Source organism: Peromyscus eremicus, unplaced genomic scaffold (genome assembly GCF_949786415.1).
Source record: "Peromyscus eremicus unplaced genomic scaffold, PerEre_H2_v1 PerEre#2#unplaced_62, whole genome shotgun sequence".
Classification (NCBI taxonomy): domain Eukaryota; kingdom Metazoa; phylum Chordata; class Mammalia; order Rodentia; family Cricetidae; genus Peromyscus; species Peromyscus eremicus.
In genome coordinates this window covers 40477-64500 of record NW_026734305.1, presented here as the reverse complement: position 1 = coordinate 64500, position 24024 = coordinate 40477, and the positions used below count along the sequence as shown (strand labels likewise).

At 47.1% G+C, this 24024-nt stretch overlaps 1 protein-coding gene across 1 annotated transcript; it reads right to left on the bottom strand.

The window, feature by feature from the left end:
* Positions 1 to 1383: 1383 nt before the first annotated feature.
* Noct (nocturnin) lies at positions 1384 to 22818 on the bottom strand. The gene is made up of 3 exons (XM_059252470.1): positions 22632 to 22818; positions 3797 to 4066; positions 1384 to 2234 (listed from the first exon to the last, which is right to left on the bottom strand). The coding sequence occupies exons 1-3, from the start codon at positions 22816 to 22818 to the stop codon at positions 1399 to 1401; spliced, it is 1293 nt and encodes a 430-aa protein (XP_059108453.1). The 3' UTR covers positions 1384 to 1398.
* Positions 22819 to 24024: the final 1206 nt, after the last annotated feature.

The window sequence follows — 24024 nt, the reverse complement described above, 5'->3', positions numbered from 1 at the left end:
TCTACATCAAGCCTCCCAACATCTGAAGCACTCTAGTACAGGAGAGACTAAGCTGGCTACTCTATCACCCACTTGTGGATCTGGAGGTGGAATGCTGGGAGAAGCCATTCTGGAGCACTCCCTCTTTGTACCAATACACCCAGAAGCTTGAATTACTCCTGTTAAGTGTCAACAGGAAAATTCAGTGTGGAAATGAATAGTGAGCCACATAATATTAAAAGATACAAACTGACTCCAAGATACCTTTTGGATTAAAAAAAAAAAACAAAACAAAAACCACACACACAAAACAAACAAACCGAGATTAAACATTTTTATAAGTCCATTTATTAATCTTAAATAATATTTAGAACTCATATATTAAAACATTCACCATTTACCACCAGTAGGTTATTTTGTTTGGAAGAGGCTTCAACAATTGGAAGAGAACTCCAGGTTATTGTTTCTACTCTTACATTCTTTGAGAAATTTTGAACCCAGTCATCTGGCTGTCTTTGGGATTTTTTTTTTTTGACAGCCCAAGCTGTCCTCCAATACACAGATTTTGATCACACCTGACCACTCAATAGGATTTCTGGAGTCCTCATCTCAAAAGGAATTCTTACTATTCTTAGCCACTGTCCCAGGACTATTCCTAAAGCTACTTGTAAAAAGCACATTCCAGAGGTGATGGAGTAATCGTCACGTGTATACCAATGTCATCACAACAAAAAAGTACAAATACTTAACAATGACTAAATAGTGAACATTAATTCATTGAAAACGACTGGAATTTCTTCAAGAAACACAATGATAAGCTGAAGGCAAAGCAAACAGCAGGGATTATCTGTGAAGAATGTACTTACAAAGTCCCAACTCCCTCAGGGCTAAATAGAGTTCCTTAGTGTACAGTCTGTAGATCACCAAATCAAAACAACTGCAAGTTTTAAGGAAATTATGTCTATTCCTGCAAGGTTCTAAAATATCTACAATGCTATATAATCCACTTAGTTTTACATGAAGATATAAAAAAATAAATATTGCCATGCATTTCTTGCTGACATTTAAAAATCCCACAAATAAATAACTTGAAATGCTGTCTAGAAAACTTCCTACATCTTACTTTAATTCTGAGGGGCTTACAAGGGTTTTGTAACACCCTCAGCTTACACCAACAGTCTAATTTAATGCCCTTAAATGGTGGAGAACGATATGGACAATTAACATTACAAGCCCAAATTGGAGTGCAAACACCTTTTTGCTGCAGGTTTGAACTGGAAAGGTGTGTGAACAAATTCTTTTCCAAGGGCATGCTGGAAACGATGGAGAGTCCAGTGGCAGAAACTAGTGTCCTTTTTCAGGCAACTTCTTGTCATATTTCAGTTTCCCAAACATCCCATGATTAAAATGATACAGTGTTCACAAAAGTTCATCAGGCCCCTCACTGAAGCTGAAGTCACACACTAGTGATAGGTGGTCTGAAGGATAATGAAAGGATGGGAGCCGGTTGGGCCCAATCTGTTCTTCAGTGAGTAGATCCAGAGCAGAAGTGACATTCAGAGCATGTCTGGAGTACCAGATGTAGTCCAGGGTGTGGCGACACTCCCCTGAGGTTCGGATCTTCCAGGTCGTGTATGGAGGCTCCGACTGTCCATCGGGACTCAGCAGCTTGTAGGCGCTGTTAAGATTGAGGCTGGAGGAAGCGAAGTGTTTGTAGACCTCTTCAGTGGGCTCTGCGTTGAAGTCCCCACAGACAATCAGGGGGATCTTGGCTCCCTGGGTGATGTTCTGCAGGTTCTGGAGAAGGTCGCAGCCCTGAGCTGACCGGAAGCGCTCCCAGCCAGTGCGTGCTTTCAAGTGGGTGACCGCAATGCAGAACTGCCGGCCGGATTCCTTGCACTCAAGTGTCTGTGCGATGGCCACCTGGTTGGTCTTCAGGGTCATGGCCGTCAGCCTAATATTGGTGCTGTTGATGAGCTTGAAACGGTTTTGGAGGAAAAACAAAGCACAGCCATCTGGTCCATTGTTGTGTTCAACATCGAGACAGGGTGACCAGGGCTTGGGGAAAAATGTGCCCTGGTAGCCCAGTCTACTGAGGAGCGGCTGGAAGGTGTCAAAATAGTGGTCCACTTCTTGGAGGCACAAGACATCCGGTTGGTAAGCCAAGATTTCCTCCAGGATAAGGCATTTCCTTTCTTCCCACTTGAGTGCTTCGACAGGGCACTGTACAAAGTTGTCTTTGCCTTCTCCAAGAGCTGAAAAGAAAAGCCAAGCATCTGTCAGCCACCACAGAACCATGACCTCAAAGAAAATGGGAAGCCTGGTGCGGTGATGCAGTACTGGGAAGGCAGATCTCCATGAGTTCGAGTCATTGTGGGCTACATAACTGAGCACCAGCCCAGCTAAGCTGCACACTGAGCCCCTGCCTCATACATGAATAAACAAAGCTCAGGGGTAGGGGCCTGGAGGTCCACATCTGCCTCAGATGCTGGGGCAGTTCTCAGCCGTGTTAACCCACCCGGACAAAATAACCTCATACTATCTGCTGAAGCAAGATATATACAAAACTATTTCACAGAACTGTATTCTAGGATTAAGACCTTTGCCTTTAGGCTTAGAGAAACTTTGTAGGCCTGGGGATATAAAAGTGTGTCAATTTAAATAAAGGACAGTTTTAACACTCACTATAAGATAGCCATGTAAACTGATAAATAGATACTATTCAGAATGAATGGGACAAATGAATAGCTTTTTCTCCTTATGAATGAACACCGGGAAACAGACTCAAAGATGGCCATATGTTTGTACAGGCGCCAGGGTTGGTTGGTAGGGTGGAAGTAAACAACATACATGGTAACTATCAGAGAACGATAGTCAGAGAACGAATAAAAATACTTTTTAAGATTGGTAAGTCAGAGATACATAAACACATGAAAATGCCTTTTCTTTTTAAAAACAGTTTTGTTTTTTTTTTTTTGCTTTTTTGAGACAGGGTTTCTCTGTGTAGCTTTGCCCCTTTCCTGGAACTCACTCTGTAGCCCAGGCTGGCCTCGAACTCACAGAGATCCACCTGCCTCTCTCTGTCTGCCGAGTGGCACCACCACTGCCTGGCCTTAACATTTTTATCATATTTAATTATGTTTATGGGGTAAGGGGAGTGTGCACGTAAGTGCAGGTGACTGCAGAGGCTGGAGGTCTTGGGTCCCCTGGAACCACGTGGTGTGGGGTGGGTGCTGGGAATCAAACTCAGGTCCTCTGGAAAAGCAGTACCTACTCTTAACCACTGAGCTATCTCTTCATCCCCAAAGATGCCTTTCCTTACAACTTTAACTACTACATAAAAGGTATTACCACGTAAGAATGATGGATAAATCTAGTTTTTAATTCAGCAAGTATAGTAAAAGGGGTCCTTTTCTGCCACAAATATTTTTAAGTAACTTTATTTAAATGCTAAGAGTTGGCCAAGCAGCATCTCTGGTTTTATTGTTTTGAGACAAGGCCTCACTCCACAGCTCAAGTTGGCATCCCACTTTGGCAGTCCCCATGCTTCAGCCTTTTGAGTGCTGAGATTACAAGTCCTTGTGGACCACCAAGACCAGCCGAGACTAGTCTCAACTCCTGCTCCACACGTCCACACTACCCATTCAGTTTGTTCCCTGTAAATGTGGTCACAGTGCTAAGGACTCCAGTTGTTGGCCACAGAAGGTCTAAGGTTATCCCACTGAGCTGCTGAAAAGACCACCCTCCCCGATGCTGTCCCTCCACACAGCACACAGAAGCAGAAGGAAGCCACAGCACGCTTCTTCACCAGGCATACCTTGGGCAAGGATGTTCCACTGCATCACTCTAATGGGAGGGTGGCTACTGGCGCAATCTGTCCTCAGGTCCACGAAATCCCTCTGGTAGCGGGGTGGCCGAGTGTGCAGAACAGCCCTGCATTCCTCCAGAAGTTCCTTAGGATCAATGGGTTCCAGATGATCTGGGTCAGCTGACACCAAATACTCGGGGTGCTGAGCGGCTGCGCTGCTGTTGAGGGTCTTGGTGAGAGCACTGTACAGTCTGCTCGTGCCGTTGCCCATGGAACTCCCTGCGAGGAAGGAGCAGAACACAGCCAGCTGTGAGCACTCACTGTGAAGAATGGAGTCTCTAGCCTCCAGCTTCCTGTCGGGACAGGTCAAGTATTGCATTAACCAATCTCTTAACAAAAGCAAACTTGTTCCTCTAGCCTCACTAACCTCTTAGTTGTCTGTATACACCCACCCAGTCTTGAACAAGCAGCACTTGACAAAATACACATTCTTCCAAGTTTTTGTTTGTTTGTTTGTTTTTTTGAGACAGAGTTTTTCCGAGTAACGGCCCTAGCTGTCCTGGAAGTTGCTTTGTAGACCAGGGGTCCACCTGCCCCTGCCTCTCAAGTGCTGGGATTAAAGGCGTGGGCCACCACACCTCACCCCAAATTTTTTTCTATAAGAACGGTTTTTGAGGGGTGAACTGTAGAAAGCTGTGGATCTAGCTGTAGCGTTTGTACAGGTCCCTTGGTTTCAGATGTTAAGTGTCCATCCTGGAGAATCCTGTGATCAGCACTGAATATATACTCTTCAAAAAATACAGGGCATGCTCTGGGGAGTGGAGGAGGAGATACCTGGTTCTGCTCAGTTGGTCCATCTAAGAGCTTTCTTTTCCTGACTGGCTACATTTCCTAGAATCCTAAAGACAGACAACAGTGCCTCGAAAGAAATGCTTTCCAGTGCACAGGATTTCAATTTGGGGTGTGTGTGTGTGTGTGTGTGTGTGTGTGTGTGTGTTGTGGTGTGTGTGGAATGTGTGGTGTGGTGTGTGTGGTGTGGAATGTGTGGTGTGGTGTGTGGTGTATGTGGTGTGGTGTGTGTGGTATGTGTGTTGTGGTGTGTGTAGTGTGTAATGTGTGTTGTGGTGTGTGGTGTATGTGGTGTGGTGTGGTGTGGAATGTGTGGTGTGGTGTATGTAGTGTGGAATGTGTGTTGTGGTGTGTGGTGTATGTGGTGTGGTGTGTGTGGTATGTGTGGTGTGGTGTGTGTGGTGTGGAATGTGTGGTGTGGTGTGTGGTGTATGTGGTGTGGTGTGTGTGGTATGTGTGGAATGTGTGGTGTGGTGTGTGTGGTATGTGTGGTGTGGTGTGTGTGGTGTGGAGTGTGTGGTGTGGAATGTGTGGTGTGGTGTGTGGTGTGTGTAGTGTGGTGTGTGTTTGTGTCTATTGGTCTGAATGAGAACTGTCCCTCAGAGGCTCGTGTATTGAACACTTGGCTCCCTCCTGGTGGTACTGTTTGGGAAGGTGGGCTTTGAAGTTTTACAGCCTGGACCCACTTTCCATTCATTCTGCTTCCTGTGTGTGGAAGAAATGATCAGGAGCTTCCATACATATTTTCTTTCCTTGCTCTCCCTGTCATGATGGCCTCTGTCCCTCTGTAGGAACTGTAGGCCAAAATAAGCCCCTTCCCAAGCTGCTTTCATCTGGGTATTCTAGCACATAAGGGGTGGGGGTGGGGGTGGGGAAGCAGGCAGTGTACGAGTGTGCATGAGGAGGCTGGGGGCATCAGATGTCTTGCCTCGATCACTTTCTACTTTAGTTTTTGGGACAGGCTGGCCACAGAGTGGCTAGCATTATGGACAAGGGCAAGCATGCTTGATTTCTATGTGAGTGCCAGGGAACTGATCCTGGATCCTCATGCTTACGGGGTAGGCAATCTACTATCTCAGCCATCTCTCCAGCCCCTTAACTTCACTTTTAACAGACTGTGACCCATAAAAACAGATCTTTAACCAATTACCATTAGAGAAACAAAAGCAGCCAAAGATTCTCAATTTCTTTTCTATATCTGACATCCTGTCCTCTCAATTTTCATTTTAGTTGAGCGTGTACCAGTGTGTGCAGGTACCTGAGGTCAGAAGAGGGCACTGCTCCCTGGAACTTAAGTGACAGTGATCTGTGAACTGCCTGGCACAGGTGCAGTGACCTGAACTGGGGTCCTCTGTGACAATCTGCACTCTTACTGCTAAGCCGGGGTTTCTCAACTGTGGACCTTGACTCCCACAGGGGTTGCATATCCATTTACGTTTATATTTACATTACCATCATAGCAGTAGTGAAGTGACAGTTATAAAATAGCAGTGAAAATCATTTTATGGTGGGGGTCGCCATGACATGAGGAACTGGATTAAAGGGCCGCAGCATTAGGAAGGGTGAGAATCCTTCCCACTGCAGATAGGGTTGCTCTGTGTACTCCTGGCTGTCCTGGAACTCACTTTGTAGACCAGGCTGGCCTCGAACTCATGGAGATCCTCCTGCCTCTGCCTCCCAAGTGCTGGAATTAAAGACTGCACCACCACGCCCGCTCAAGCACCTTCTCTTTGTTAATTTTTCTCAACTCAGCTGCTCCTCCTCACCGAGAAATTCAAGTCTAAAAGAGGCTTAGAATTCTCTGTACAATGGCTACACCACCCAGCAACAACTACATCAGGGTTTGGCACAGCAAAAAGGAGGGCAGAATAAAGAAAGCATTCAGTTTCAAACGCAGAGGCTGGCAAGATGGCTCAGTGGGTAGAAGTACCCGCTGTCAAAGTTCATCCTCAGAACCACATGACGGAAGAAGAGAAGTAACTCCCAAAGTTATATTATGGCTTCCCTGCATGCACACACGTACACAAAAAATACAGAAATAAGTATCTGCCCAGCGGTGCTGCGACACGACTTTAATCCCAGCACTGCGAGGCAGAGGCAGAGGCAGGCAGATCTCTGTGAGTTTGGGGCCAGCCTGGTCTACGGAGAGTTCCAAGACAGCCAGGGCTGCACCAAGCAACCCTGTCTTTTAAAAATAAAAGTTTCAAAAACAACTCATAACTGTTCTTCAGTCAGCAGTTAGTTGTGGCGACATTTCTTATGAATGCCAGCTTGTCACACACCAACAGTACTCTGGTCCCAGGAGATCAGACACCCTCTTCTGGCCTCTGTGAGCACTGTACATACATACGTGCAGGCAAACCCATCCAATTAATCAATAAGAAAAAAAAAAGAAGGCTGAGATTTAGTAAAAAAGAAGAAGGCCATACTGCAGCCTTGGGAAAATGTGTTCAGATTAGAACAGATGGAAACTTCTTATCTGTTTGTGGGCTCTTCATGTACAGTGTTTATTTGGTATGTGACCGAGAAAACCTGGGTGATTTAATTTATGAGCTGGTATCTCATTTATAGCCTACACTGGTCTAGACAGTTTACTTTATGGTCCAGGCTGGCTTTAAGTTTGGGGCAATCCTCCTGCTTCAGCCTCTCAAATGGAATTAATTATAGGCGTCTAGTACCATGCTGAGCCCAGAATGACTTTCATCTTGTCCTAGAACAGTGGGTTAATATTACTCAGACTTGAAACAATACACTAGAACATGCCTTTTAAAAAATGTCCTTCCTACAAGAGAGGGAGAGGAGGAAGAAAATCGTTCCACCAACAGACCCACTGCCTTTTCTTTGTGGGTGACTTCACACCTGAGAAAAGGGCTTCAGTTAAACCTGAACGGAGTCCAGAAGGCGCGGTAGTGCCTCTGCTCCACTTCCATCTTACGTCAGGACAGGAAACTGAGGTGTTGGAGCAGCTGAGGACCACTGTCCTGGAACAAGTATCCACATGTGCACGTGTGCCTGGACGGTGGTGATGGATCAATCTAGTCTACTGCCTAGTGAGCACAGGATGAGGAGGGCAGCCAGCCAGGCAGTGCTGGCAGCTAGTGCCACTCATTTAACTTCAACTGCCCAGTGCAGGGCCTCACCACCTCGGCGCATGCCCTCCGTCAGTGGGACCATCGCTGGCGAACCTCAATCTTGTTCCTCTAACCTAACCCCAAGTCCTCGAGGACAGTCTTTTGTAGTATGTTAACTTTTTTACATCCTTATTCCCCTATCCCTTGAGGTTTGGGATAGGCACATTACAAAATAGCTTATGATCTCTTCCTTCAAAAAGTTAACAAGTTTTTACTGAAAGAGACAAGGTAAATGCTAAGCACTGAGGAGGAGCCAGGGTACAGTACGGACTAAAACAATTGGGATGGTTGATAAGAACCAGAGAAAGCCAGGCATGATGGCAGACCCCAGGCATAAGAGCAGTTAAGAGGCAGGTGGAGGCAGCAGCCTCAGGAGTTCAAGGGCAGTCTTAGTTACAGGATGAGTTGGAGGCCAGCCTGGGTTACCTGAGACCCTACCTCAGAAAGCCAAGAATAACCAGAAAAAGTCTTTAAAGAGACTAGCATGGTTGAGCATGCCTTTAATCCCAGGCTCAGAGGGTAGAGGCAGAGTTCTCTGAGTTCCAGGCTAGCCTGATTTACACAGCAAGTTCCAGACCAGCCAGAGCTACACAGTGAGAGCCTACCTCAAAAATAAACAGCTGGAAGATGGTGGTGTGTGCCTTTAATCCCAGCACTTGGGAGGCAGAGGCAGGCAGATTTCTGTGAGTTCGAGGCTAGCCTGGTCTACAGAGTGAATTCCAGGAGAGTTACACAGAGAAACCTTGTCTTGAAAAACCAAAACCCACCCTCCCCGCAAAACCAAACCAGAACCCCAACAACAAAAAAACTCAAGGAAGGACTTGGATACAAAACCCACTTGTGAACATCTATACACCGCCTAGCGAGCCCATCACAGTAACCACCATCAACCCTGCCTCACTCGTTCCAGCACACCCACGGCTGCACAGACATCTCTCACCCAGTGTCTCAATGCCCACTGTGGACCAGATGAACTCTGCTGCCTGCAGACACTCCAGTGATCAAACAGGCCAAAGCCTTGCTCTCAGGCAGCAGCAAATTTTGCAGTGGGAAGACCACATGGTTTGTATTTGGCGAAGTGTTATGGAGCAAAGCAGGGGAAAGGTGAGCTAGGGATTGTGGGTGGCAGGGGAACGATGGCACCCGGCGGCACGCTGAGACAAAGCGAAAGGAGAGCAGAGCTGGACTCAGCGACACAGGTCTTACTTCTGGTGGCAGTGTGATGGGAGGAGGGAGAGAAGAAGACAGGAGAAGTTACTCTGAGAAAATTTTCCCTAAAAGGGAGAGAAATGTACAAGTGGTATGAGCATTTTGTTTTTGAGATAGAATGTTTGAGTGGGGTGCCAGAGGATATACTGAAGAAATGTATTACTTCTGGCTTCTGGTAGGACAGCTGAGGAAGCTTATAAAGCTCCACTCTTCTCTCCTCCGACACCCCCAAAAACTTCAACAAATATGAAAAACAGTTATTGTGATGCTCAACAAAGAACATATAATAAACTGAGTTTTTATTCGTGAAAGGCACTCAAGCTCAGGTGAGGAAAGTGGTGGGCATTCTTCACAGGGCGGCAGAGCTAATTAATAAAGTCCCCACGCCTAACAGTCCCGAAGGCTTCATTGTGAAGTGTATGATTTCTATGTGGAGCTGGCTATTCTGAAAAGCAGCTTGGTGGGGCTTATATATATAGGTTTACTATATAGCCAGGAGTTGACACCTCTAGGTATTTACTTAATTAAAACTAAATACACTTGAAATACTGCTTTCATACAAAATACAGTATGTGAACAGTTAAACACGCTGAATGTCCATAAAGTAAGACATTAGGTGGAAAGGCACATGAGCTGACTCCTGAGGAATGACTCGTCCATGCGCTCTCTAAGTGAAAGAAGCCAGGTCCCACAAGTTAGACTGTGGATTCCCCTGAGGGACCCCGGAAGGGAAAGGAGACTAGAGTTCGCAGGATGGTGGCTGCTAGGGGCAGCACAGGGGCTCCTAGAACAGTTCCGTGCGGTGGGAGAGCGGTGGTACGTGGCTGTGCTTTGAAGGAGAGTGGCATGCAAAGCCTCCCATGTTTGAATACTAGGTTCCCAGTTGGTGGAACTGGGAAGTACAGTCTTGTTGGAAGAGGTGTGTCATTGGGGGTGGGGCTTTGAAGTTAAAAAAAAATCCCAGTGTGTGTGTGTGTGCCGTGTCTGTCTCTTGCTTGAGGGTTTGAATTCTCAGCTGTCCTGCCTCCATACCTCTGCTCCCCCACCACGCTTTCCAGCCCTTTGAAACTGTAAACCCAGTTAAACACTCCTTTATAGTTGCTTTGGCCATGGTGTTTTATCACAGCAACAGAAAAGGACCCAAGAAGGGCTGCACAGAGAAACACTGTGGAGGGAGGGAGGGAAGGAGGGAGGGAGGGAACAGTTATGCATGTCAAAGTCCACAGGAACAGCCATAAAGAATGAATTTGATACATGCAAATTTAAGTATTAACTGGAGGTTGGAGACTTCAAAAGCACCTCAAGAGGAATCCGACTACAAGCAGTCCAGAAAAAAAGAAGCTGTGATCTACATATCTTTGGAAAACAATGTTTCAACAGCAAAGTACAGGGATTAATTAAGAAGAACTAGTTACCTGCTATACCTGGTGAAATCCTTTCTCCTAGGGCAGGACCTACTAATCCAGAAATGAGTAGGTAGGTGAAAGCAGGAGTGTCTCTAGTTAGAGGACACTCTAGGTAAAGGAAGAGACGGAAAGGGATGCTGTGACCACACACACACACACACACACACACAGAGAGAGAGAGAGAGAGAGAGAGAGAGAGAGAGAGAGAGAGAGAGAGAGAGAGAGAGAGACGCAGAGACAGAGACAGAGACAGAGATAGGTGGGAAATCATTACCTTCCTATGATGTACATGTCCAGACATGGATGTAACTGTGTGTGTGTCTGTGTACACAAACGTGCACTCCTGAGTGCTAAGCCACAATGGGGCATATAAGCACTCTGGCACTCATATCTTGGTGTCTAATGTTATTCCCCAAATCCAACCAACCCGGGGTGTGGAGTATGTAGTGTTGGAGAGATGGCTCTCCAGTTAAGATTAGCTGTTGCTCTTGGAAAGGACCTGGGTTCAGTTCCCAAGCACCCATATGGTGATTCCAGTTCCAGGGGATCCGACACCCATTGCGGACCTCCATGGGTACCAGGCATGCATGTGGTGCACATACAACATACAGGCAAGCACCCATACACATAGAATAAAATAAATCATCTTAAAAAAAATACAGTAAGTAACTGAGGCTGGAAAAGAGGTTCAGTACTAGTGCGCACACCAGCCAGCTCACTACGGCCTCTAACTTGGTCCGAGTGATCTGACACCATCTTCTGGCCTCCCTGGGCACTGCACACAAGTGGCACACACTCATACAGACTCACACATTAATGAAAAATTAAAAATAAACAAGTAAACAAACAAAGGCCTGAGCCAGGCCTGCTGGCTCTGTAATGCCAGTCGCTCTAGAAGCTGAGGCAGGAGGAGAGTGAGTTCTATATTTGCGTAGCCTATGAAAGTAAGTTCAAGACTAGCCTAGGCAATCTAGTGAGATCCTATCTCAATAAAATCAATCAATCAATCACTCACTCAATCAAAGCTGGGAATATAGCTCAGTGGTAGACAACTTATCTAGCATGCATGTCCAAAGCCCTGGGTTCAATCTCCCAGTACAACAGAACAAACCACTCAACTGACAGGTGAAGTATTACACTGTAGCCCACACGGCCTAGAACTAGTCTCCCAACGCTGCTGTTACAGGTGTGAGCCATCTGTTCAGCTAAAAACTGTACTTCTAAGAAGAGTGCAGGAGAAAACCTTGTAAGTTAGACCGAGTTCTTATGCACAGCACTCAAAAGCATGAGCCATAAGGGAGACTAATTGGGGCCAATACCTATGGACAGTATATTTATATTGCTTGATGCAAATTTAAAACGCTATTTTGAAAATAGTCTGTTGTTATTTTAAAAAGTGAAAAGCAGGTTAGCACAATAATTTTACTTTCAAGCATGTATTCAAGGGAAATGAGAACTCACCTACACTCCAAGATTAAAACAATATCTCAGATTCAGCATCTGAACACGGGGTAAGTATGTCACAGGTGTTATGTAATGCAGACTATTCTGTTTATAGGCTGAGGGTTGAAAGTGCTAGACCACCGCTCTACCACTGAGCTACACCCCAAGGAATGTGCAGGGCCGCCTGCAGGTAGACGGTACTGCTTTTATTTCAACTGAGAAGCATACTCTGCCAATTTCTCCTCTGGATTAAAAATAAACACTTTTAGCAGCCATGTGCCATCTATTGCTGGAACTATGACAGTCAAAAGTGAACAACAGGGAAATCTTACAGTCTCACCTCAGCTCTTAAGTTGGCTTACCATGAAAGGAAAATGCTAGGTTTTATTTTAGTCATGAACTAGCACAATGGAGAACCAGCCTAACTTTAAGGAGTCCAACAGCACACGAGTGACCCAACAGCACCATTCCTTGCAATGAATAAGCATCTAAGCACCTCACACCTTAAAGCAGCACATCCCTATCCCCCCCACTAACACACCTGAGCAAACCACCTAGAATCAGAGGTAAGAATGACTCCCCAGCCTGGCTCACTAACACTGGGATCTTCAAAAATATCCCCTGCTGTTAGCCGGTGTACTTCTGATACAACCCAAGAGTGTGGACTAGCTCAGGGAGCATCTAGAACTAACTCTTCACAGTACAGGAAAGGCCGAGAGCTACCAATACATAAGAACTTGAAGAAATCCTGCCCTTTCTCCTACAGAAGACAGGATTTCTCAACTAGCTAAGGGCAACGAAATTTTGTTTTCTTTTGTTTCTGAGTCAGGGTTTCTCTGTGTAGCTTTGGAGCCTGTTCTAGAACTCACTTTGTAGACCAGGCTGGCCTCGAACTCACAGAGATCCACCTGCCTCTGCCTCCCGAGTGCTGGTATTAAAGGTGTATGTCACCACCACCTGGCAAGGGCAACCAATTTTACAGACTTTTTCTAACTGCTGTCTGTCAACAGATAATTTAGTTTATACTACCATCTAACTGCACTTTCTACATGACATCTTTATAAGTTCAGGATGATTAGGAAGATAGAAAAAACGATACAGCTCTAAACCATTTTTGCAAAAACATTGCCTAAAATTTTCTTTACATGTTCTTGGGGTGGGGGTGGGGCGCAGGGTGGATGGAATTCAAGGTTGCCTTGATGCTCCATCTAATTAGTCCTCAGAAGATGTGGCACTCCCAGTGGTGAACATTTAAGTTCAATCCCATTTTGTATTCCTGGATATGAGTTCAAAGACAACTTGGGCTGTCTCAAAGATACTCAGAGGATAAAAGGTGAACTCTGTTGTTGTTTGAAATGGAGTCCTGGGGTCTCTAGTAGCCCACGGTGGTTTCAAACTTGTTTTTGAACAGAGTCTGGCCTCAAATTCCTAATACTCCTGCCTCCACCTCCAAGTGCTGGGATTAAAGGCATGCACCACTCTGTCCTGCTAAGGGAATTTAATAAAGTTTGTATCACTGGGCATGTTAGTACAGACTTTGGTCCTAAGCACCTGAGCCAGGGGTAAGAAGATCGCTTAAAGTCCAAGGTCAACCTGGTCATACTGTCCCAGGTCAGCCAGGGTTACCACCCCCCTCCCCAGTACATTAAACAAGAGAAGACTATATCAAGCTTTATCTAGTCCTTTCTCTTCAGAGATCGATTGTGCCAGGACTTTGTATCTGCTGGGCAAGTACCTGACTAAGCTGTAATAGCCACTGGCTGTGTTTAAAACGATGGTGACTTAAATAGATGCTTTTCATTTCTAACTGGATCTTTGGAGGCCATCTCAATAGTTGAGACCCAAACTGACTGGTCCTACCTAGTTCCCAAGCAGTCCTAAGAGCAAACCAACAGAAGACACCTCCTCATCAGGCTCTAGTTACCCAGAAACTACTCTTCATGCCCAACTGACCACTCAGTGGATACTGTTTCTCAGTTTGAGCTTAGTATCTCCAGGGTGACCCAACTAAAAAAAAAAAAAAAAGACTAAAAAGGTAAAGAATGAGCAAAATTCAGGACTGTCTTAGGCACACACCTAGTGGGGTTTGGGAGCTGATCAAGCCTGGGCCCAAGGAAACCTGGAACAGTGAAGTACACAACACTGTAACTGTAAATGACAAATACCAGCAGCCCAATGCTGCCATCTGCTGGCCATGCGCCGAACTACCTCAAAAAGCTAAGACAGCTAATTTGGTAGGGAATTTTCTCATTAGGCTTATTAGAGTAGGTTCCAGAATAAATGTGGCCACCATTCAGGGCAAGTAGGTGAAAGTTCACACAAAATATCCTCCAGGGGTGTTGACTATACTGCATATTTAGTGTATTTTTAAGGACTCCAATATTCAAGCACCCATGTCTAGGTCTATGACCACAGAATACTGGCTTTGCTGGTTTTTTTTTTTTTTTTGGTTTTCTGAGACAAAGTTTTTCTATATAATAGTCCTAGCTGTCCTGGAACTTGCTCTGTAGACCAGGCTGGCCTTGAACTCACAGAGATCGCCTGCCTCTGCCTCCTGAGTGCTGGGATTAAAGATGTATGCCACCACTGATCGGCTCCTACCAGATTTTTTTAAACTTTAATTGTCCCTGGATATCTGAACCATTTTTCCTTTCACAATCCAAGTGCTAAGATAAGCAGTGTATACACCTGCTCGGAACAGCTATCAAAAAGGCAGGGAACAGAACACAGTATGGTGCTTTAGGAAATGTTAATAGGGCTGCAGAGCATTTACCCAGTATGGCAAAATAAAAAATTAAGTTTTAATTATAAAAAGAGTGGTGTGGGGGGAGAAGTGGCCAAGTGCTGGCTGGCATAGTATGAGCAACCCCAGAGTTCAACTCTAGCACTGTGCTTCAATAAGTCAACCATAGCTCTGTAAGACTGTGAACAGAGGTATGTAGCACATCTGAATGGCTGGCTTACCGTTAGCAATTCTCTAATGTTTAAGGAAGCAAACACACTTTGGGGCTTAAAGAGCAGGCTGTGAGAAGTGCCAGCTTACTTCTGTGTTCCCACTACTCTTCCTGGCACTCCTGTAAACCACCACTCCAGACGTGGAGACTGACGTCAGACTGCAGTTTGGGCCCTTGAGCGAGTTACCTGCACCTTGGACTGTGAGCCTCAGCATTTCCAACAGTGCTGGCTCCTTCGGGGAGGGCCAGACACACACAGAGCCCAGGTTCTGTGCCCGGAGTCAGCAGAGGTCAGGTTTCACCTCCTCCATCTGCAGACGTCACTGCCATTAAGGCACACACGCTGGTACAGCACAAAGTGTACAAAGCAGTGTCATGACCTGAGTGGCATTTCCAGAGACATCCAGTGAAGGTCATAACTCTCAATCCAACGTGTCTAAAAATACACGACCTAGACACGGTGTCACAATCCAAGAACAGCAGGCAGCAAGTCAGAGATGAGAAAGCCAAAGCATGTTCCAGAAAAGGTTGAGCCACATTTTCAGTTGTGACAGACTTATTAGAAAAGATCTCTGAAGAAATCCTTTTAAATACAGCTGTACACACTCTCTGGTAGCATCCCACCCCTACCATTAACACCCGAGATGCTTTGAAGAATGACCCAAAGGGACGTTCTGCTGACACCAGAGCTCTCTACACAGGGTCCACACACTCTGCCCCGAATCTGCTGTTCCCCTGGCGTTGTGCGGCTGCTAAAAATCTATGAACCACTTTACGTTCTTCTACAGTGGTAAGTAGTTGAGAAAGAATTAACAGTAATATACCAGGACATGTGAAAAGGGCATGGAATTCATGGAATTCAAATTAAATGTCCACAGGTGAAGTTTATATATTACATACCGTCTGTGGAATCTCACCTATTGGCAACTGCAAGGTGTAGACATGGGCAGGGAAGCCTAACACATTTACCAGGTGGCTCTTCACAGTTTGCCAGCTCATGATTGAACTTTTATTATGAAACTGTCGCTGAGAATGGATGCTCATACCTTTAACCTGGTGGAGCAGGTAGAGCTCTGTGAGTTCAAGGCTGGGCTGCTCTAGCTAGTAAGTTACAGGCCAGACAGTACTATACATAGTAAGCTCTTGTCTGTCTGTCTGTCTCTTCCCCTGCTTCACTCTCCCATCCCCAGAGTGTACAGACATAGGATAAAACCAGCCAAGTTTTCTGTCTCTTAAAGAACAAGGAAAAACCATTTTCATACAAGAATTTCCAGAGCCTTCTGGGAGTGGCAGCACATGGCTGTAATCACTTGGGAGGTTAAGCTTGATGACGAGGTTCACACCCAGTCTTTAGTACACACTGAGTGGGAAGCCAGCCTAGGCACACAAGTGAGTTCCACTGGGCTATTCAATGAGACCTGTCACAATAAAGCACAGCTAAAGTAAAATTGTAATTTTTTTTTTTTAATGGAAACTCGCTATCTGGTACACCACAAATATTGGTTCGAGATCAAGGTAGCAATATGAACACACATACACACACATACATACTTTCTTTATATTTATTATTTATATTTACTTTCTTTCCTTCCTAAGATCTCCCAAGAATAAAGAAAGCACCTACATTCCAAAAAACTTGGGGCTGCAACGCTGTCTCGGTGGTTAAGCGTGCTTACTGCTCTTGCAGAGGACCTGGGTTTGGTTCCCAGCTCACAGGCATCTGTAACTCTAGCTCCAGCAGATGACAGCCTCTTTTGACTTCCCAGGGTACCAGGCACACGTGTTACACATACATATATTCACGTAAACCATTCACACATAAATAAATCTAAAAAATTAAAAGAATGGATCAGTGTCAGAAAGCCAAAGTTATGCCATCAAATTCTTGGCACCATATTGGGCTGCTCAGACCTCCTGGAACTCCAGCTCCATGCGACCCAATACCCTCTTATGACCTCCTCAGGAACACACACATGTGTACAGACGCATACACATAAGAAAACAATGTATTTAAAAAGAAATTGTAAACAGCTGCATTAGGTTCAGCCTGCCCTCCTCATAGATACGAGCTTTTTGCTTGCAGGACAGAACCAGATAAAGCTCTAAAGAAAAGGTCTTGCAAGCATGCCTGTCCTCAAAGTGAAGCAGACCACATCAGGAGCAACCTATGAACAAACATCCCCGGCATGTTCATTTAGACCCCCCCAGACCCCCACCCCCACCCCGTTTTTGTTGCTGCTGTTGTTTTGGAGACAGGACCTCATCATTCAGACCAGGCGGGCTTCAAACTTGACATCCTCTGGCCTCAGCCTCTTGAGGACTGCACCACAAGCTTGTACCATCCAGCTCACTTTTCAAGGGTATTTCTGAGCAGGGAAATGAAGGGTTATGGTGGAGACCACAGAAGGCAGCTTCCTTACCTTTGGTGTAGGGAGTTCTCCACTAGCTCCCTCGTTCTATACACAGAGTTAAGCCTCACTGCCACTTCCCACTTAGAGCCATGCAAACTGGGAATGTCGCTGAGTGGCAGTGCCCACCGAGCATGCAAGGGGCACAGGATTCAATGCCCAGCACTGGGTTTAAACAGAGTTGTAGGAAGGGCAGATAAGAAGGGAGACTGAGAAACAATGCTCCAGGAGTAAGGAGCGACTTCCCAGACACGTCACTGTAACACTTCTGGCTGGTCCTGAAGACTGAACGAAGAGCTGTACCAGTGGGCTCCATTCTCTGACTTTAGTGTGTTATATACTTTTGGAGACAGGGTCTTATGCCTCCCAGGCCGGCCTCAAGTTCTAAGTGTTTCCTGAAGTATGATAACCACTATTTAAGAGGCTATGGAAGCCCTGGAGTTCTGAGGCAGAGGTAACCCTAACAGGTGCCTGTCAGTCCCCTTCTTCCTCCTCTTTCCAAGGCACCAGGACAACGGCCTTCCTTCTCCGGCAGCCCTTCTTCTCCATGACACCTCAAACTTCTAAGGAGCAGCTGGGACTGAAGATAAAGCCGAGCGGTTAAGAGGACTTGCTGCTCTTCCCAGGGCCTAGAGTGGCTTACAACCACCCAGTAACTCCAATTCCAGGGAATCCAATGTCTTCTTCCAACCTCCTCAGGCCCCAGGCACATACATGGTGCACAGACATATTCGAGCAAAATACCCACAAACATAAAACAAAATTAGGGAGGAAAAAAGGAGCCCCTTTGGAAAGGCAGGGTCAAGCTCAGAAAATATTTCCAACCCCGCAGAAGCAGCAGAGGCACTCGCTGAACAGAACTACCGGTTTCTCTTTTGAGAAATCAATCTGTAACTGTGTATCTGACATGAAGAAGTGCAATTCCATGAAGCTGTTCTCTCTGGACCACTACTACCCCGTGTACACTCTTTTCTTCCTCTTCAAAATCCTCCCTAACAAATCCAGCCACATCGACTGTTCTCAATTCCTGCTGTAATTAGCGTGTGGAACAGAAGGTATACTGTGGATATAGTGCTATCAGTTGATGTGTTAATCTCTTCTAGATGGCACCTGGCATTAAGACACAGCAAGCAAGGTTAAAGGATTTGCAAAGGTATGCCAGGCAGTGGTGGTGCACGCCTTTAATCCCAGCACTCGGGAGGCAGAGCCAGGCGGATCTCTGTGAGTTCGAGGCCAGCCTGGTCTACAGAGTGAGATCCAGGACAGGCTCCAAAACTACACAGAGAAACCCTGTCTCAAAAAACCAAAAAAAAAAAAAAAAAAAAAAAAAAAAAACCAAAAAAAAAAAAAAAGGATTTGCAAATGTCCATGCACCGATTTTGATTCTGGAGCCGTGGTTATTAAGAGTCCCAGCCTGTATTTAAATTTACCAATGAATACTACAGGAGAATGATACCTCAGTTCTCCATAAGGAAAAGCATTTACTCTGTAGAAGCTTGATAATTACAAGCTCTCCCATTTCTTCTTTCTCATAAACAGCTTACTCACATAGCTGAGGGGCCTACTAAATAAAGCTGCCTTCTCAACTGAGATGCTATTTGCCTTTAAAATTGAACCAAGAAAAAAAGCACCATGTTCCAGTGGTGGAGAACACTGACTGGTACAGCCAACTCTTCACGAACCGAGGAGGAGGATCTGGAGAACAGCATTTCCAAGCCCACAGATGAGTCTGCGCACAGTAACTGTGGCAACCGCTGCCGCCTCATTGCGGGATGCTGTCTTGGCTTGAGAGAGGAAAGCTGCTAAGATCACCCCCAAGGCTCCCCTTTAAGCCTATCCATTACAGTAAGTGATAACTGGGAGGGCTGTGCCCAGCCCCTGAGTACATCCAATTGCAGGATGCAAGTTAGATTCTGAACGTGTTGGGGGACTTAACTACGGCTCCTCCCAAGAGGTGCAGTAGCTTTCAGCTCCTTCAAGGCCTTTGGAACAAGTCTGGGGCGTTTAGGGACAATCTGCTTGCTCGGCCCATGCCTGCAATCCTTGCATTTTGTAGGTAAAGTAAGAATAATCAGGAATTTGAGGTTATCTGCAGTCACATTAAGAAAGTTCAAGATCAGCCCGACACGAGACCCTTTCTCAAAAAGAAAAAAAATCTGCTTAATACAAGCAAGGGTCTAGGTTTAATCTAAGAGAGAAAGGGAAGGTGGAGGGACTAGAGACAGCTCAGGAGCCCAGAGTACAGCTGCTCTTCCAGGATCTTCCAGGGCCAGGCGGGTGAACAACGCAACCATCCCTAACTCAGCCCCAGGATCTGATGCCCTCTTCTGGTCTCCTCAGGTACTCCCACACACGTGGCATGAAAAAAACAAACAAAACAAAAACCCACACACAAAGATTTAAAAACGAATATTTTAAAAGTGAGGAGCAAGGAATAAAGGAACTTAGGGTCTTGTTATGTCTCTTCAATAATATGGAACCTGTTACCACCATTCAATTGACTAATTCAATAATCTGAGTTCTCAAAAATCAAATGTTGTTTCTAAGATACTTTGGAAAACACTGCCCACTCTGGAAAATGTTTCTTCTCTCAGCCTTCTTTAATTTCCTTTCCTTTTTTCTGCTTTTCCTCACAAAATGTTTCATATCCAACCCTTTCAACCCTAGCCATATTTTCAAAGTCCGGCTCAAGCTCCTGCCACCTTCTGAATCCTCAAAGTATCAAAGACTTGTCATTACTGTGCAAGGAACTCTGTCCCCACTCTTCTGACGCTACAAATTTAACCATTAGAATGAAAGGTGTTTCACTTAATTAAACAAATCTTAGTGAGAACCCGCTCCCTAAAGGATTATCACTTACAGTACACACAGTACTGGAACTCATTACTGGCAGCCCAGGCTGGCCTTGAATTCAAGAACTGCTCCAGGCCAAGCAGTACCTTTAGTCCCAACACATGGATGCAGAGTTCCAGGACAGTAAAGGCTACATTGAGACCCTGTCTCAAAAACAAAAACAAAAAAGAAATGCTCCTGCCTGAGTCCCACGTCTACTTCAATCTCACCTGTTTGAAAATTACTCTTTGTTGGATATGTGTGTAGGCATGTGTGGATGGCAGAGGACAGACACCCTGAAGGAGTTAGTCCTCTTCTTCCATCATGTGGATCCCTGGAATTGAACTTGGGTCTTCGGGCTTGGTGGGTGGCAAGCACCTTACCATCTGGGCCATCTCCTTGGCCCCAAATCTCACCTCTTCATGGAAAGAAAGCTCTTCTGAATAGCCTAAAGCTTAGACTCTTCAGTATTACGTATTACAGAGTCCCCACCTGTGGTGAGTGACATTGTGTAAGATCTTGAATGAGCAGTGAATCAGCCACTGTATCCTCCCCAAGAAAGGAAAGCTACAAGACGCAGGAAAGCTACCTACACCCTGCACTGTCTAAAATAGGTTAAGTACCACAAAACCCTACAAGTTCGTTCTCTGTTGCCAGAGATTGAACTTAGGGCCTGGTGCACACTCCACCACTGCTCTACCCCTACCCCATGTCCCCTTTTACCTATGGGTAAAGACACATAAAACCGAGGGATGTCCAACCCCCCGCCCCAACACACAGACACACACAGACACACACAGACACACACAGACACACACACACACACACACACACACACACACACACACACGGTTTCTCTGTGTAGCCCTGGCTGTCCTGAAACTCACTCTGTAGACCAGGCTGGCCTCCCCTGCCTTTACCTGCTGACTAAAGGTGTGCGTTAGACATCTGTCAGAAACCTCACATTGCAAATACTCTTTAACTACTGCCTCCACTATCCCAGCTGTACTTGATCTGTATTACACAACTACCTGTATTCACAAGATGTGCTTAAGGGCAAATAATGGTTTCTGAGGGAGCGGGAGGGGGATTTAAAATTGGATCTGGTACCAGACCTTCCCACCCTCAAACCCAGCGATGTTCCTCCTGAAAACAACCAACAGGAAAACAACAAAAACCAGTTAGTGGTGCTATCCACCCCGACAGTTAGTTCATGACGTGCCAAATCTCTAAAGACCCAGAGGTGGGGGCACAGCTCTGGATTTTCAAAAGTTCACCATTTCTTTTTTTTTTTTTTTGGTTTTTCGAGACAGGGTTTCTCTGTGTAGCTTTGCGCCTTTCCTGGAACTCACTTGGTAGTCCAGGCTGGCCTCGAACTCACAGAGATCCGCCTGGCTCTGCCTCCCGAGTGCTGGGATTAAAGGCGTGCGCCACCACCGCCCGGCAAGTTCACCATTTCTAAAGCAACACCGACTCTCTAGTGACCAGTTTCACGCTCTAATTTTTACTTTTGTACTGGAGTGGGAGGGCACTCCAAATCCTGATCCTCCTGCTGAGTGCTGGGATTACAGGTGTATGCCACCACACCCATTTTAATGCCTCAATTTTAAAAAGCATCACAGTCTAAATGTCTGCCAATAATGTGATTATGGTGTAAGGTTTTGACTTCAATCAACCGGGAGGTGGTGGCAGCCCTCCTTTTAACCTATTGCTAGGGAGGCAGAGGCAGGCACATCTCTGGAAGTTCGAGCCCAGCCTGGTCTACAAGGACAGCCAGAGCCACATGTCAAGAACCTGTCTTGAAAAAAACAAGAAAGCCTCAATGAACTTATATTTTCTAGTGTGGAATCTGTCCTTTAATCCAAATCTCTACCAAAATGTACCCTAGTAAAATAAGAATGGTTATACAAATGTGTTGGACAGCAATAACCTAGTTTGAGGTAACAACCAAATCACAATTTCTAGAAAAGTATTACAAAATAATTGCTAGTTTTGAAGGACGGACTACATGAAATAACTGCTTTGATATGAGGGAGAAACTATTCATTTAAAAACCATACTTAATTTGTATGTAGTTCGTGGCCGTCGCAATCTGTCCTTAGGCAGAAAGAGGACACTCAAACCACAAGGGTGATGTAGAGGACTGACCCTTGGTGAAATGCTGATTTACAATGTCTTCACCCAGGAATTTAAGAGTCGAAGTGGAAGCACCCCCAACCCCCGGCCCCCCCCCCCAAAAAAACCCCAAAACGTAAAGAGAGTCGACATGTACTAACGCGGCTTGAGGGAGATTCAGAGCCCCTAGGCCCTGCAAACCCACGATCAAGCGTCATTTTTAGATTTTTTTTTCTCCCCCCCCCCCCCCTCATAAAGATAGCCACAAAGCAGTCCGGGCAACCTAAGCGTCAGCGCCCTGCATCCGGGGTGGGTACCACGAAGCTAAACGTGTGACCATTGGGGGTGGTGGTGGTGGAGGTGTCACAGTGGCCTCCCGGGCTTCAGGATGATCAGATGCGAAAACCGAAGCCGGCACCCCAGCGGCGTTCCGCTCCCCGCCCGCCCCGGCCCCCACCCCGCCGCCGGCCGCCCATTCATTCGGCGCTGGCTCTCACCTGTTCGGGGACGCGACCTCGCGGCGCCCGAGGCCGCCGCCGCCTGCAGTCGCGGGGACGCGGGCCGGGGCCGGAGCGCCGGCGGCGGGGCGAGCGTGCGGCGCGGGCCGGGCGCGAGCGTGCGGCGCAGGCCGGGGGCGTCCCTGAGCAGCAGGGCCGAGCAGAGCCGCCGCGGGCTCTGATACATGCCGGGCGCCGCCGCCTCCTCCTCCGCCGCCGCCGCCGCTGCTGCTGCTGACGAGCCGGGCCGAGCGCAGCGGGAACGGTGGGGTGGGGTGCGGAGGGCGCGCGCGCGGGAGCCGGGGGTCGCTGCGGCGCTCCTGCCTCCACGTCCCTCGGTGCGCGGAGCGGAGCGGGCGAGCGGAGCCGGGAGGCGGCGGCGGCGGCGGCGGCGGCGGCGGCGGCTTCACTGAGGCGCGCGGGCCGAGAGCCGCCGGGCAAACCGGCGAGCGGCGGCGGGGCGGGCGCTACCACGCGGCGGGCTGCGGGGGTTCCGCGGCGCACGAGCCGGGCGCAGCCGGGTGGGGACGGCTCCTGCCGGGGATGGAGCCGCGGGACCGAGGGAGAGAGAGAGGGAAAGAGACAGCGGATCGGTCCCAAGGTGGAGAAGGCGGGACGGCTGAGGTCACGGGAATCGGTTCGGGAGGCGGAGCCGGCGCGCCCCTCCGGCTGGCTGCAATGGGAGCGTCCGCGGGCAGGGAATCCCGGGTTGGTTCCCGGGGCTGAGGGTGTGCGAGCGCGTTTTTGGGGAGAACGTCCGGCGGCGGAGGCGGTCTACTGCACGCTCCCCAAAGCAGGCATGTAAATTAGTCACCGAGTCACCGTAAAGCGCTTGCATCCTGACTTCGGTGGCGGCTGCCGAGAGCATCCTAAGGCGCGAGATGCAGACGCTGGCAGCGGGCGTCAGTCCACGAGGCTGCCAGGAAGTCGGCTAGAATTGGGTATTGGAGATGAGCCATGATTGGAGGGCTGGAATTCACACCTAGGGAAACAGCTCCTTAGTTAGGGGAAATGAAGGCTAGGGAATTAGGAAGAAACTGAAGGCAGAGTAGACCAGATGAGTGTTAACCGAATTTAGAGGGGTCACAACTCGTGTCCCAAGCCAGGGCGGCTCACCCATCCAGTGAACCACTGAAAAAAGTGGAAAGCACTGTGTGGTGGTGGTGGGCACATGCCTTTAATCCCAGCACTCTGGAGGCAGAGGCAGGAGGATCTCCAGCATGGTCTACATAGAGAGTTCCAGGCCCGCTAGCTAGAGCCCTCAGTGAAGCTCAATCTCAAAAAATACAAAAAAAAAAAAAAAAAAAAAAAAAAAAAAAAAAAAAAAAAAAAAAAAAAAAAGGAAAAACGGTGAAAAGGAGAAAAAGGAGATTTACTTAATGTGGCCACATTG

Bases quoted from the DNA above. Each gene is read 5' to 3' on its own strand.
- Noct (XM_059252470.1), bottom strand. From the start codon at position 22,818: ATGTATCAGAGCCCGCGGCGGCTCTGCTCGGCCCTGCTGCTCAGGGAC. The intron at 4,067-22,631 runs GTGAGAGCCAGC...CCTTCCTCGCAG, and splicing joins GAGGTCGCGTCCCCGAACAG to GGAGTTCCATGGGCAACGGC. The intron at 2,235-3,796 runs GTATGCCTGGTG...TTTTCTTTTCAG, and splicing joins GTGGAACATCCTTGCCCAAG to CTCTTGGAGAAGGCAAAGAC.